This window comes from Phoca vitulina, unplaced genomic scaffold (genome assembly GCF_004348235.1).
Source record: "Phoca vitulina isolate PV1807 unplaced genomic scaffold, GSC_HSeal_1.0 scaffold10, whole genome shotgun sequence".
NCBI classification, from domain to species: Eukaryota; Metazoa; Chordata; class Mammalia; order Carnivora; family Phocidae; genus Phoca; species Phoca vitulina.
The window spans coordinates 33,541,043-33,557,539 of record NW_022589713.1 but is presented as its reverse complement, the minus strand read 5'-3'; the positions used below and the strand labels follow the sequence as shown (position 1 = coordinate 33,557,539).

Here is a 16,497-nt window from a genome sequence, read left to right as displayed (position 1 = left end):
TTACATTTTTTTGGACTTTACTTATTCTCCTGGTTTTTAAAATACTGGGTAGATTGACTACCTCCATATAAATATAGCTTTTCTTTACATAAGGTGTCAGAGAAGTTAAAAGACTATGAATTATAGCCTATCCACATCCATATTTGGAAGTACTGATTAGAATGACTTCTGGAATTTATCAATGTGACATTTTAGAAGAGAGCCAATTCTTCACGAAGAGAACAGCTTGAAGTTAGCTTTATGTTGTACCATATATTTCTACTTCATAATTTTCTCACTTTAAAAAAAAGTCATAGGCATTAGGGGAAACCTTATGTCTATGCACCCATATTAAATGTCTTTTTTAGAAAAAATTTTTTTTGCATTCCTGCTAAGATAGCCAGCTTTGAAAACAGGTAGGCTTATCGTTTTTACAGCTTTATCTGAATTTCAGTTAAAGAAATTGTTCTTTGCCAGTTCTCAAGTGTAGTAGAATAGGATGTGTAGAAGAAGCAGGCAGTAGAATCCTCTTCAAAGTCCATTTATGTACCTTTCATCAGTCTAATAGCTCACAAGTTTAGTGTAAATAATCTACACAAATATGCCTGTGTTGAAATAATTAATTCTACTTTATGGTCCCCATCACCTAGTAGTCACTATCAATTATAAAATTTTCACGTTTAGTAACACAATTTATTATACAATCATAACCAGGTCAAAGACAAACAATTAATAACAATCAAAGTTAGGTATCTGAGACAATTTATGGATAAGGATTGTATCAGTTGGTTAAAAAACAGGCAATAAGTGATATGAAACAAAGGGCTGGGACGTTGGAGAATGAGGAAGAGGCCATTCTCTGACCTTTTCCAGAACACTATAAAAGAGCCATTGGGAGCAAATTCCTCTTTCCATTTGCTCAGTCCATTTGAGAAGAATAAAACTCATACCAATGAAGCTGCAGCTGTGCTCACCCTCGGCTTAATCATTGTGTAAGGCTGAGGGTTAATTAGCTGCCATTCTTAGTTCTATTTGTTGTTCTAATAAAGATATGCATAAATCTAAGACTGGGAGTAACCAATACTTGATTTTCATTTGGAAGGTGCTGGGGGGTAGGGGGAAGAGCTCATCCATCTTGAGTGTTGATGTTTGTGGGTATGTTCAGAGCATTTTCATTTGACCTGGTCTGTACAGTTCTGCCTATTTGAAGAGTGGCCAACAAAGACTTCATGGTTGTATGAAAGTAGGACCCTGATGGCCCAGGCTGAACCATGAGGCAGCTTTTAGTTTAAAGGCAGATGACAGGGAAATGAAATACACAGGGCAAAGGTCAGAGCCCAAATGCTTCCCTCACAGAACAAAAGAGTCAAATTGCACACCTTTTACAGATTACACTGCTGCTCATCTTTGGCAGTTAAAAAGAAATCCTTATTATGGAAAATTTCAAACATATTCAAAGGTAGACTAGTATAATGAACCCCCCCCCCAATGTACCCATCACTCATCATTCAACACTTAACAATGGTCAGTCTCATATCTTCCACATCGCTATCTACTTCTGATCTTTCTGGATTATTTTGAAGCAAATTCTAGATATCAAAGAACTCTATTTGCAAATAGTTCATTTTTCTAAAAGGTAAGGACATGTAAAAAAATTCATAATCAAATTTCTGTTTTATTATGCCTAAAAATTTCTGGCAATAATTCCTTAGTATCAAGTGCTCAGTTTTCAAATTTCCAATTATCTCATAAAAGTCATACATTTGGGGCATAATTTTTTAATGATACAGTATCAGAATTACATTCAGAATAAAAGAAGCTTCTAACACTTCAGATAGCAACAGCAGTGGAGTAGAAAAGTAGAACTGAGATAAATAAAAGAATGCCCGATGACATCCAGATTTATATACTTTTCAGAAAAAGAAGAGAAAAAAAGATTAGAAGTATTTCTGAAAATTACTCTGTAAATAAAGCATCTGAAATAGGGAAACTGTTGACCTGCTTGTTTTATCTCATAATTGTCAAGTGTTCTCAGGATAGTTCATTTTGTATGAGGCAAAATACCCATTATTTTTAGGTCTGAAGACCGGAAGATAAGCATATTTTAAATAATAAAGAGACTTCATACAAAGAATGTGATAAATATCTGAGAGTTTAAAAAGGTAACCACAGGGGAGCCTGGGTGGCTCAGTCGTTAAACGTCTGCCTTCGGCTCAGGTCACGGTCCCAGGGTCCTGGGATCGAGCCCCGCATCGGGCTCCCTGCTCAGCAGGGAGCCTGCTTCTCCCTCTCCCACTCCCCCTGCTTGTGTTCCCTCTCTCGCTGTGTCTCTCTCTGTCAAATAAATAAAATCTTAAAAAAAAAAATTAACCACAAAAGAGCAAAAACAAGCTTCAAAAGATAAAATCAAATAGGACAGAGCTTAAATTTTGTATATGCTTGGAAAGAGAGTATTGACAAATAAGAGCATTCCATGAAAAATGGAAATCTGATTAGTACTTTTAAACTTCAGCAATTCACGGATTAAATCATGTTCACCAAGGAGGACTAAATTCCCAGAGCCTGGAAGGTTGGTCCTGGCCTTCTGAGCTTATCATCCTCTACTCCTTTCTGCTGCCACTCTGTTCCTCAGCGGTGTGACACAGCCAAACTGGTAGCCAGGTGATGTCTGACAAACAGGAGAGCCCTGGCAGGCTCAATCAACATCACTGTGAAGTGTGAACAGGCCTATAAAGGCAGCAGTTAGACCTACCTAGGCCGCTGCACTGGGAACAGAATGACTCTCACCAGTGCACCCGTCCACTGGCTGGTAACTGTTGGACATTTTGCCACCCGAGAGATAATCCTTCCTAGGAAATAATGCAATAGGGACTACTAATTGAAGGTTAGGCTTTTTCCAGAGTTTAAATCCAAGAGTGTCAGTGCTGAGGTGGTGGTGTTTAGAGATTATTCAATACTCTCTTCTCTCAATTAAATTCAACTGAGTAGGGATTTATCAGCCATTGAATGTATGGCTATTTGGAGTCCTAAAAACTCTGGGAAATGACATCAACAGCAGTCCATGACTGTTTACAAAGGGCTTGCACGTGTGCCTCACAGGAATGCCATGATTTAGGTAGGGCTGATGGTTATCTCTGTTTTGTATAAGAAACTGAGTCTGAGGAAAGTTAAGTGACCAGTACAAGTCACACAACTAACAGTGGAGCTGATACTAAAATCTGTAACTGCTGACTATAAACACCAAGCAGTAAGGATGTGCAGCCTCACCCTCAAACATTTAACATCTATGAATAGACCAAAAATTCTTAAAAGAGACAAATGTAAATTATGAGAAAAGTATGAAAATTGATTAAAAAATCAGTTTATGTGGGGAGAAGAGTGAGAAAACCCTTTTAAAATTGGTTAAATTTATATCCTTATGCAAAGCCTACTTCGGAACTAATAGCACTCTCATGTTAAAATAGCTCTACAGATTCAGTATAGGAAAATCTTATTTATTTGTATTCTATCCAACTTATATGTGTGATCATTGAAGATAAGGTTAGATTGAAGTTTAACTTAAATCCGGGGGGGAAAATCTGCAGATCGGAAGTGACCCAGAAAAGAGTGTGAAGTAAATCCATTGAAAAGAATGGACATTTTAACTTGTTTAACATAAACAAGTCTTTTCAAGACTCTAAAAGTGTGAACACACATATAGATGATGTGCCAATTAGGAAACGTTCTTATATGTGTTTAAAACATTTAGTCCGTTGGCATGTATTTTACAAACAATATTCTATTTTTTTATCAGATGGGCTATAACTAATTGGTAAAACTTAAGGTTTTATCTTTAGGCTTATTCTTTACTTTTTCTTTATCCTTTAGGCTTATTCTTACTATCAACAGCATTATTTTAAAAATCTATTTATTTATTTGATTTTGCTTTAGCCATGGTGATTTTATTTTTATTGTTTTGCAGAATGTATCTGTAATTTTCTGAGACACAGCAAAAGAAAACTCTAATTTACTGAATAGAAATCTTTTTGATTGCTGAGAGAAGGCTTTGGTGGGATGAATGTATTAAGCGGGGATTACCTGTATAGAGAACAGTTTCCCACATATGAGCTGATTCAGAGAGATAGACCCATTTCAGCTGATTGGGAGACCAAGCAGGCCTGGCTACCACTGGGATAAGGAATGCCTCTCAGCATGGAGCTTCTTCTCTAAGTGTGAAGTTATACCTTCTTCCATGTGTAAGAAGTGAAGATATTCATCTAGTGCTCAGAAGTGCCTCATAAATACTACGGTCTCAAAAGTTTCTTTCTTTTCTCCCCCTAGTTTTATTGAGATATATTTGACATAAAACACCACTAAGTTTAAGGTGTAAAGCATGATGACCTCATGTCAAAAGTTTCTTGAATAAGTGACTTACTTCTCAAAATAAAATTTTCTCTGAAAATACCACTCCCCTCTAAATTTCAGCAAAGCCCAGAAGTACTCTTTTGGGAGTGGGGAGGCAGATGCAGTTCCATGTCCACCATTTCCAGGAGGACTACCTGGTTTAGGCCTCATATCACACAAAAAATGTCTTTTGATGACATTACCTCTAAATGAAGTTTTACACAGTCATATAGACAAATGGGATTGAAATAGGAATGAGACAGAACACAGTATTTGTCATTCAGTTTTAAATTAGTGCAGCATTACTGAACTTCACTATCTGGGGTAAAAGTAAGAAATAATTTAAAAAACATAATGATCTTGCACAATTACATTTAATTTTCCTTTTGGTTGAAGTATTTTTATATATCCTTATTTTAAAAAGTTTCTACTATTGAAAAATAACACACAGAATTTGAACGGATAATTTATAATTATAATTTATATTTTATAAACAAGCCAGGAGCCTAAAAGAGACCCTGATTCCCCTTTGTCATTTCTCTCTTGTCTAAAACTTCACTTACCCCCCGTGAACAGAGTTTATTCCTGAACGTGGAAGATAGAACCTCACGAAGTATTAACACTACTAATTAAATACTCGAAGAGTTTCTCATTGAAAACATCAATGAAAACTCTGTAGCGACCTTTGGATTTTTGTAGTTTCCAAAATAAACCCAAATATGTAAAAAATTGGCAGCTGGTCTTCTGGTTAAAAGAAGCTGGTCAAAGACACATAATCATACATCTAGGACAACACAGAAAGTAAGAACTTTCAGCATTAAGCACACCAGCAAAAGCCACAAAGGCGTGGCCATAAACTCTCTTTAGTTTTCCTGGGAAGTTGTATTTCCTAGTTGAGGACCATTCAGCTTTCCTGTTCTATTAGCTTGAAAGGACGCATGGTTATTAAAATGCCAACAAGGTCACGTCTGCATGGTGCTGCCTGGTTGTTATCAGATTTTAATAGCCTACATTTCTCAAATTAACATCTTCTGGTAGGCATCTAATTAAAGATTAAGCCATTCAATTTGAATTTTTATTATTATTTGGCAGCAGAATGTAATGCATTCTTTAAATGCATTTCCCAATCCTAAATGATTTTTCATTACTTTTTACCACACTATGCTTTTTCCTTCTTGGCAAATAATAGGTCTTAAAAAGACTAATGAGAAGACCCACTTAAAAAGAAAGCAGTTACACACCATGGAAATTTAAAATCAATAATAATAATAGTTATAGTAGCAGTAGTAGTGGTGGTGGCAGTAAACAATTCACTAAGGTCTGACATTTAAGTCTTGAATAGACTTGAATTCAGTATTGGACTTAAAGTCTCTTACCAGGGTTGCAATCTGTAAGAAGTGAGCAGATGGAGAGGAGAACTTTAGAAATGGTTAGGGCTGGACTCCAGTTGTCCTTTAGGATGTCCAGACAGATGACGCCCTGGCTGTTAATATTACAGTGATAGATTCTTGTTCGGAAGGTAACCTAGAAGAAAATGTAAAGTTGTTATGAACAGACATACTTTTTATTAGACAAAATAATCCAAGGGTCGCTGGTTGAACCATATACTTAAATTTTCCTCAGGCACATGAAAAGAATCAATAAACAAAATCATTATTTTAGAATTTGTTATTCTGGACACAAAGAACTAAACCCCAATAATGAAATCATGTCCTTTTGCTTTTGATGAAGAGTCCGATTACTTAACTAATGTTCTGGGGACTGAATTTGCTCTTAGTGCAACTGTAGGAATGTTTGTAAGAGAAAAACTGTGACTTCCGAAAACATTTCAAAGAAAAAGTTTCAAAATTAAAAATTTCAAAGGAAACTTGTTGGAGTCCATTTGTTTTAAGGATTTTGTATATTTTAAAGTTGAAAACAGCATGGGAATACTATAAAAAGGACATAAATATTATTTGTCATGGTTTAAAAACATAAATTAGGCATGTATGTAAATAATATACATAGTTTATAAAAATATTAGTTACAGTTTATGAACCTTTTCCTCCTTAAATTCTGTATCTTGAATATAATATTAGCATAACCTATTTCTGTCCTATGATAGCTAGATCACCACTGCACTTTGTTTAGGTATAATTTTGAAACATGTTTATAACATTTTTAAAGAACTTCAATTCAAAAGTTAAGTCTCAATCAGTTTTATAACTCTGGTAAAACTCTGTTTTATAAAAGTCTGAGGCAAGCAATAATAAGATCTTAACGCTATTTATTAATATCATGTTTATAAGTATTCTCAAAATTTAAGTTGAAATATAAAAAAAATCTTGGTGTGTTAAAGAACAGTCTTCTGGTTCCCTAAGTTTAAAATGGCGATGAGCCAAAAAATACATGGCAGATTTTGTTGCCACCTCTCCAGGGCATCCAGCATCCACTCAAACATCAGATTTACTTAATTTGTAAAATCAAGACTCAGAAAGGACAGATCTCGTCTTCTACAATTAGTGAACAACACAGTACCATTCTCAGGCTAGATTAATACTCCTAATAAGAACTGCCCTTCTAGGGCACCTGGGTGGCTCAGTCGGTTAAGTGTCTGTCTTCAACTCAGGTCATGATCTCAGGGTCCTGGGATTGAGCCCATGTCTGGCTCCCTACTCAGCAGGTCAGCGGGGAGTCTGCTTCTTCCTCTGCCCCTCCCCCCACTCATGCTCATGCTCATTCTCTCTCTCTCAAGTAAATAAATAAAATCTAAAAAACAAAAAAAAGTGCCCTTTTAGGAACATGCCAGACCTTACAGATAACTTCAACATTCCTTCTACACGAAGACATTCCAAACACCTAGCAATGACGAAGAAAATATAACATTAAAAAAAAAAAGCATAGCTGAATTTGCACAGAGAATCCCCAGAGGGCAGAATTGAAAACCCAAAATTACAGTAAGTACATGAGCTGACAGTGTAGCTACCGGGGGGGACCTACGGAAGAGAGAGGGGGGGAAGGATAGTAGCCAGTCTGGATAAAATGGAGGCTTGGGTTTTGATGCCCTCATGGAGAAAGGTGAAACCTTAGGTCTACATGTGGCAAGAGGCTGGAATTGAGAGCCCTTACATAGATTAGGACACTTGAGCAGCTAGTCTTTTAGTAAATGGAGGGACTTGAAAAGATAATGCCTTCTGGGAGAGACAGCGAAGACACTTGCTAGAGAAAGCCTAGGCTCTGAAGTGAGGAGAAAAATGTTTCCCCTGAATTCTAAATCCCGGGCATATATACTATGCAAGTACCAATTGAAAAAGAGCTTAAATGGCTATATTACTATCAGATCAATATATATATATGTTTAAGGCAAAATGAATAAAGATGATTGCTGCATTATGATAAAATGAACAATTCATCAGAAAAATACAACAATTCTGAATCTGTTGTACTTAACAAGACAGCCAAAAATATAAAAAGTGAAACTTAGCAGAATTATAAGGAGAAAATGACACATCTACAATCAGAGGGACATTTTGCTGCAGTAACTGAAGTCATGCAGACCAAAACGTAATAAGGATACTGAAAATAGGAACAACCAAATTAACAAAATGAAGGGATTGAACGAAGATGAAATTCCACACTCAACAAAGAATATATATTCTTTTCCAAGCACATAAGAAATGTTTATAAAAAACTGATCACATGCTATGCCACAGAGGAAGCTTAACATATTTCAAAGAATTATTAAGACCACAAAGATTCTCCATCAAGTGTTTGGGAAACTGAAAAACACATTTTTCAAATAATTCTTGGATGAAAGAAAAAAAAATCAGCTACATTTATAACTGAATGACAATTGCCAATACCAAACTTTGTGATTTGGCTAAAACAGTTGTCAAAAAGAAATCTATAGTTTCCAATACATAAAGTAGAAAGGAGGAAAGACATTTAATGAGTGTTTAAGTAAAGAAAAAGAACAGAGTTAATCCCATAAAAGTAGAAATACATGAGCAGAATTTAATGAAATGGAGAATACCTAGTAATATTAAAATTCTGCAGAGAAGTCTGAGTGCCTGTTCCTTTAAGTGCTAGATGAAAAGACAAAATATTTTTATGACCCAATGTAAATGATGAGTGGCTTTTATATACAATGTTTTAAAAACCTATCAGATACTGATTGGCTATTCGGAGCTAGTTAATCCTCAAAATAACTCAGAGGTAAGTAGTATTATTGTACCTACTTTTAAAATAAAGAAACTGTAACTCTGTGAGGTGATGGATGTTAACTAAACTTATTGTGGTAATCATTTTGCAATACATACATAAATCATTATGTTGCGTACCTAAAATAAATACAGTGTTCTATGCCAATTATATCTCAATAAAATGGCAGAAAAAAAATGAATGAAGGCACCGAGGGGTTAAAGAACTGGCATGTGGTTGCACAGTTGGTAAGTGGAGGAGCCAGAATTTGAACACAGCTTTGTTGACCCAAAGCCTCATACTCTCCTACTTAGCCTCAATGCCTGTTTTTTTTTTTTTACTTTTAATTTTGAGATAATTATAGATGCATACTGTGTTGTAAGAATAATACCGATGGATCATATATGTTCCTCCATCCACTTTCCCCCAGTGGTAACATCCTGCAGAACTGTAATATGGTATCACAGGAAACTCATACTGATACAGTCCGCTGACCTTTTCCACTTATCACCAGTTTTATATGCACTCATGTACACCTGTTTCTATGCAATTTTATCAGATGTAGATCTGTATGATCACAATTACAGCCAAGATACAGAACAGTTCCTTCACAAACATCCTCTGTGCTACCATTTAACTGGTGCAGTCACCTTCCCACTTTCCTCCCTTGATTCTTGACAACCACTACTCTCCGCTTCATCTCTATGATTTTGTCATTTCAAGAATGTTATATAAATGGAATCATATAGAATGTAATTTTTTGAAATTGGCTCTTTTTACTTGCACAATTCCCTTGAGATCCATCTAAGTTGTTGCATTATCAAAAGTTTGTTCCTTCTTATTGCTGGGTAGTATTCCATGGTATGATGTACCAGTTTGTTGAACCATTTACTGTTGAAGGGCAAATGGACTGTTTCCAGTTTTTAGCTATCACAAATAAAGCTGCCATGAACGTGTGTGTGTGTGTGTGTGTGTGAACTTTAGTTTTCATTTCTGAGATAAATGCCCAAAAATGCAATTGTTGGGTTGTATGATAAGCTTATATTTAGTTTTATAAGAAATTGCCATAATTTTTTCCAGAGCAATTGAACTATTTTATTTTACATTGCCACCAGCAGAGTGATCAGTTTCTCTGCATCCTTGCCAGCATTTAGTTTACTATGCTTTATTTTAGCCATTCTGACTGGATGTAGTGGTTGGTAACACATTGTGGTTTTAATTTGCATTTTCCTAATTGCTAATGATGTTGAACACTTTTTCATGTGCTTATTTGCTATCTGGATACCCTCTTTCTTAAAAAAGGATGTTCATGTCTTTTGCCCATTTTCTAATTAGACTGTTTTTTTACTGTTGACTATTTTAAGTGGAGATACTTCATTAAAAGTGAAGTATAGTTGGATGAAAAATAAAGCATGAGTTTGCAAAGAATCTTGTGGATTTTTTGGACAGAGAAGGCTTTACACTTTAATGTTTTATAATACTGATTAAAGGATCTACTTTGGTGATGTTTGTTAACTTTTGTCCCAACAGGTACAAAATAAATAAACCATACTGAATCAAACAGGTAGTTCGATTATTCCTATATTTTAATGTTCTAGGCTCCCACAAATAGTACTTATATATATATATATATATATTTTTTTTTTTTTTTAAAGATTTTATTTATTTATTTGAGAGAGAGAGAATGAGAGAGAGCACATGAGAGGGGGGAGGGTCAGAGGGAGAAGCAGACTCCCGGCCGAGCAGGGAGCCCAATGCGGGACTCGATCCCGGGACTCCAGGATCATGACCTGAGCTGAAGGCAGTCGCTTAACCGACTGAGCCACCCAGGCGCCCAGTACTTATATATTTTTTTAATTTGTGTATGGTTGACACACAATGTTACATTTCTTTCAGGTGCACAACACAGACATTCAACATCTCTATACGTTATGCTCTGCTCACCACAAGTGTAGCCACCATACAATGCTATTACAACTGTCACCATACAACACTATTAAAGTATCATTGACTATATTCTCTATGCTGTACCTTTAATTCCTGTGACTTATTCATTCCATAAGTGGAGTCTGTATCTCCCACTTCCCTCCACCCATTTTGCCTATTCCCAACCCCTTTCCCTCTGTTACCATCAGTTTGTTCTCTAAAGGTCTGATTCTGCTTTTTGTTTGTTTATTCATTTGTATAGATTTTTTTAGATTCCACACATAAGTGAAATCATATGGTATTTGTCTTTCTTTAACTTACTTCACTAAACATAATACCCTCTAGGTCCATCCACATTGTGGCAAATGGCAAGATCTCATCCTTTTTTTATGGTTAATATTCTACTGTATATATACATACTACATCTTCTTTATCCATTCATCTATTGAAGGGCTCTTGGGTTGCTTATGTCTTTTCGAATTAGTGTTTTCATTTTCTTTGGGTAAATACCCAGTAGTGGTTATTAAATCATATGGTGTTTCCATTTTTAATTTTTTGAGGAACCTCCATACTGTTTTCCACATTGGCTGATGATTAGTGATGTTGAACATCTTTCCACGTGTCTGTTGGCCATCTGTATGTCTTCTTTGGGAAAACTGTTTATTCAGGTCCTCCGCCCATATTTTAATCATATTGTCTGATTTTTTTGGTGTTGAGTTGTATAAGTGGTTGATATATTTTGGATATTAACCCTTTATGAGATATATCATTTGCAAATATCTTCTTCCATTCAGTGAGCTGCCTTTTTTTGTTGTTGTTGTTGTTGATGGTTTCCTTTGTTGTGCAGAAGCTTTTTATTTTGGTGTAGTCCCAACAGTTTGTTTTTGTTTCCCTTGCTTTAGGAGACATACTTAGAAAAATGTTGCTAAGGTCAATGTCAGTGAAATTACTGCTTGTGTTCTCTTCTAGGAGTTTCATGGTTTCAGGTCTTACATTTGGGTCTTTAATCCATTTTGAGTTTATTTTCCACAAATACCACCATTTGAACCGGAAAAAAAGTTGATGATCGGAGTTTTAAGAAGTGTCACACATTTACCTATTGTAATGTAAGTTATGACCTCTTCAGAGTTCCCTTATCACACTCTTATTTCTAGTATCACACTAGCCACAGGACCTCCTCATGAAACGGTGAATTACCCATGAAAGTATTTTCTTTCAACTGATGTCTAATGCAGTGCTTGGCACATCGAAAGAGCCCATTGTTTGCTGAACAAATGCTAACAAATCACAGGCTAGTGCTCAAACAGACAAGTATCTTTCTGAGGGGTCGTAACAGCTTATTGTTCTTTAGGTAAAAGAACATTTTATTTATTTATTTATTTATTTTATTATGTTAATCACCATACATTACATCATTAGTTTGTGATGTAGTGTTCCATGATTAATTGTTTGCATATAACACCCAGTGCTCATGAAGAACGTGCCCTCTTTAATACCCATCACCAGGCTAACCCATCCTCCCACCCCCCTCCCCTCTAGAACCCTCAGTTTGTTTCTCAGAGTCCATAGTCCCCCATGGGTCGTCTCCCCCACCGATTCCCCCCCTTCATTTCTCCCTTCCTACTATCTTTTTTTTTTTTTTTTAACATATAATGTATTATTTGTTTCAGAGGTACAGGTCTGTGATTCAACAGTCTTACACAATTCAAAGAACATTTTAGAACCACAACTTATAGCAGACTGAAAACAGGGGAGAATAACCTGAGAAAGCAAGACATATTTGTTACTATTGCCTATTTAAATAATAAAGAAAATTAAAAAAAACATGTGGCCTGGTCAGATCAGCAAAAGTGTTCCACAATCAAGGTAAAAACTTGCTAATAACAGCTCTTGAAACAGCCAGGATTCTCTTCCAGACCCTATCAACAAAAAGGGAAAATGAAAGAATATATGCAAATTGATAAGGAATTGTCTGTAGTCCTTTTAGACATTAGTGATATAGAAATAGAAAATGATGTTTTGAATATTGACAAATATCAAGGGATTTGTACATGTTAGAAGGAGATTTTTAGAGGCTGAGAGGCCACCATCACTCTACAGAAGACTGCTCATATCTGACTCAATTTTATAGAAAGACCATCATGTTATCTTGTTCAGGGGGCTGGATGGCAGTACATCCTTCATTTCATCCTTCGACAAAAAAACAAATGATAAAAAATGACCGTAAAGAAAATTCCAGTTCCATGCAGCGCTTAATACTCACTGAGTTCTGTATATCACACCTACACCTGCATTTGCATTTATTGCTGTGTTTGAAGCACAGCTCAATACTGATGTTTATGATAGCTATCATTCCTCAAGGAGAGGTAAAATTATATTATACTGTTTTCAAAGGCAGGGAAGACAGCACATTTCAGAACATTTTCCATATATTAAGGAAATTTAAAAAATGATTTGGATATAGTAATACAGAAAACTTGTTTATCCAGAATATCTAATTCCTAGATGACTCTGGATGAGAAGCGTTTTAATTGATGTGTGATATATAAACATACAACAGAGGCATGTGGGTGTGTATGTATGTGGTAGACAGGATAATGCTTTATTATCCCAAAGATGTCCACATCCTAATCCCTGGAACCTGTGAATAATGTTACCCTTACATGGTAAAAGGGACTTTGCAGGTGTGAATAAGTTAAGGCTCCTGAGATGGGGTGATTACTCTGGGATTATATAGGTGGGCTGGATATAAATCACAAGAGCTTTGTGAGAGGGAAGCAGGAAGGTAAGTAGGGGATGTCAAGGAGTCAAAGTGAGGTGAGGAAGCAAGAAGCCAGAGTGATGGGGCCATGATCCAAGCAACGCAGTTGGCCTCAAGAAGCTGGAAGAGGCAAAGAAATGAATTTCCCCTTAAAACCTCAAAAAGGAACGCAGCCTTGCTGACACTTTGAGTTTTCTGACATCCAGAACTGTAGGACAAGAAATTCATATTGTTTTAAGCCTCCGAGTTTGTGTCAATTTGTTACAGCTGTAATAGGAAACAATACATGTATGTATATTTTCCAGCTGCACTATTACTTTACCTTAAAAGGTAACTTAAAATGTAGCTGTGCTATTTCTATACTTCACAGAATCACTTCTCCTTAAAAATAATTTTAGAAAGAGTTAACAGAATTCTTTATGTTGACTATAGCATAAAACAATGCTACTAAGTTGTGAATGATCTAGAAATCACTTTGCTACTCTGAGCCCCTATTTCCTGACAAAATGAGATTTAAATTAGATTATTCTCAGGCCCATTCTAGTTCCAAGATCCAAGAGTTATATTATGAAAAGAATATGTGGCTTTGGGAGCTCAATGGACTTGAGCTGGAATTCTGACTTTGGATGAATCAACGTAGCCTGTTTGAGATTCAGTTTCCTCATCTTAACATAGGGAAAAATACTAGCTATTCCCACAGTGGCTGTGAAGACTGAAGTACACAAGAAATTCTAATACCATGGCTGGCACTCAGCAGAAATTCAAGCAGTGCTAGTCTCTCTTCCCCTCTTCACGTCTCCCAGTTTTACAAGGCTATTTCAAAACCCATGTGTTCATGTAATAATTCCCCTATCACCTGAGTTTTAAATGTATTTTCTTTGTACCACTCCTTTGCTCTAGGGTAAGGACAACATTCCACATACAGACAAAAAGTGGTTTTGTAAAGGCAGAGAAATCACGTAAGGTATGAGCACAAATAGAGAAGAAAATATTTTAATAAAGTATTGCTGCCAAACTGATTCTAGACAATTTAGGAAAATGTTTTAAAGTAAAGAAACACCTCCAAGCTGAAAAGTTGATAACGACATTAAAAATGATCATTTAAGGGGCGCCTGGGTGGCTCAGTTGGTTAAGCGTCTGCCTTCGGCTCAGGTCATGATCCCAGGGTCCTGGGATCGAGCCCCACATCGGGCTCCCCGCTCCATGGGGATCCTGCTTCTCCCTCTCCCACTCCCCCTGCTTGTGTTCCCTCTCTCGCTGTGTCTCTCTCTGTCAAATAAATAAATAAAATCTTTAAAAAAAATGATCATTTAAAATAATATTTCAGAAATAACCTCTATTTTGCACATAGATTCCATTTTTCAAAAAATGTTTCATCAGGAGATAAATGACACAGTGATTTTACTGAGGAAGTATGAGATAAGTGAGAAATACATTCCTCTTAAAAATACTTTTCCGTGGAGACCCAGAGAGGAAATATTTGGAGCTCCTGTGACATAAATCAGTGAATCATGTAACAAAGGTCCAAAAATAGCAGGGTTCACATCATTCAAATGGATCTTGGCTGAAGGCTCACCATGAAACTAGCTTATTTGAATAATTTGTTAGTACACATTTTAAAAATGTCAGTACTACTACCCTTTTTGAGATTTCGAGTGCTCTTTTCTTAAAATGGACTTAAGAGCACTACACCAATAACCACCACATCCTAAGACAAAATAAAAACTGGAATAACCCATCATAAGTGAGAAGAAATCACAAATCTTAAAGAAACTCTAAGAGTTTCTTTGTCACAACATTAGCAAAACCAGACCAAACCCCTTCCCAAATTAAAAAAAAAAACCTGGAAATATATTTCTTCTCTCATAACTGGCAGTAAAGGAATTAAAATTAAACATTACTTAGAAACTATCATGTGTAATGGTGATGCCCATCCTGCTACACCTGACTGTAGGGTATGCTATGTTTAACTATAGGACAGAGCCGTTTTTTAAAAAAGATTTCAAATACTATTTAAATGATGAATAATAAAAAAAACTTTAGCGCATAGATATTTAAATTTAAAAAGTCTTTCTCAGTTCCTTTTAAGTACAGATGAAGAAAAACATGCAACTAGAAAATTTCCTCTCTTGAAGACAGAACATCATATTCAATCCCCAGGGCACTTTCCTACCGTGCAGCACCTGATTACACCCAAGCCCTGCAAGGGAAGATACTTGGTATGACTTTATTAGGGACCAATAATTAGATTCCTTCTTATCTAACTTATAAAAATTAATTTACATAGAATGTTTCAGGAATATATCTGTATTGAATGAGACTCAATTTGATTCTTTGTCCAAATTTGTGTGTTTTTTATTATTTCCTATTCCATTTTTTTCTCTTTTTTGGGGAAGGAGGGGCAGAGAGAGAAGGAAGAGTGAATCTTTAGTAGCTCCATGCACAATGAGGGGCTGGATCTCACAACGCTGAGATCCTGACCTGAGCTGAAATCAAGAGTTGGACACTTAAATGACTGAGCCACCCAGGTCCCCCTCTATCTTTTTCTCTTTAAAAAATTATCTCACCTTTTTTGACTTGTTCTACTGACTCAAGTTCCAGAAATGGTACTCCAGCTGATTCTCTTTTATGGTAGGATCCATAGGGTGGACTGTAATCTGAATATGAGTTCATCCTCAGTGCATATTATTTATTTTTCTGTAGAAGTCTCATGTACGTTAAACTGTGGTATTCTGCATTTGCTTCTTCATGGGCCTCAAGGACAACACTACTTTGAGACCAGATTGTATCATATATGCCAAAATATAAGGCAATATAGAGTCATCCCTTAGGAAGAGTTGATTTATATTTAAATCTGTATAAAAATCTCTTATAGATGATGTCTCAATTACTTTATTTTACTTTACTTTATACTTTAATTTACTTTACTTTATACTATCTGTTAAAGACACTAACTTGAAACTAGCTCAATCAATGCTTGTTTGGCATGCATACAGAGGTTTCCTTCCTCAATCAGTTAAAAAAGAAAGAAAAGAAACTTTACAAAGCTCTAGAAGTGGCACACTCCTAGGAGTACTTTACCATTTGAAGGCTTGGATTTTAACGGCCTTTTAAAGGCCACTTAAAAAAGTAACATGGTACTTTAAAACAACTAAGGATTTTTTTTTTTTAAAGCTGGTTGTATGAGTTTTCTACAAATGGGTTTTCATGGCTTGGCCAATTTTTCCAGTAACATAATTATATATGGATTCAAAAACTGCTGAATCCCC

The 16,497-nt window shown here is 35.8% G+C and overlaps 1 protein-coding gene across 1 annotated transcript in view; it reads right to left on the bottom strand.

Moving 5' to 3' along the window:
• Positions 1–16,497, bottom strand: part of UBE2E2 (ubiquitin conjugating enzyme E2 E2) — a 369,519-nt gene that overhangs the window by 46,073 nt on the left and 306,949 nt on the right. The window contains exon 5 of the mRNA XM_032408792.1: positions 5,739–5,886. Coding sequence (XP_032264683.1) covers positions 5,739–5,886 — 148 coding nt within the window. The remainder of the gene's footprint in view (positions 1–5,738; positions 5,887–16,497) is intronic.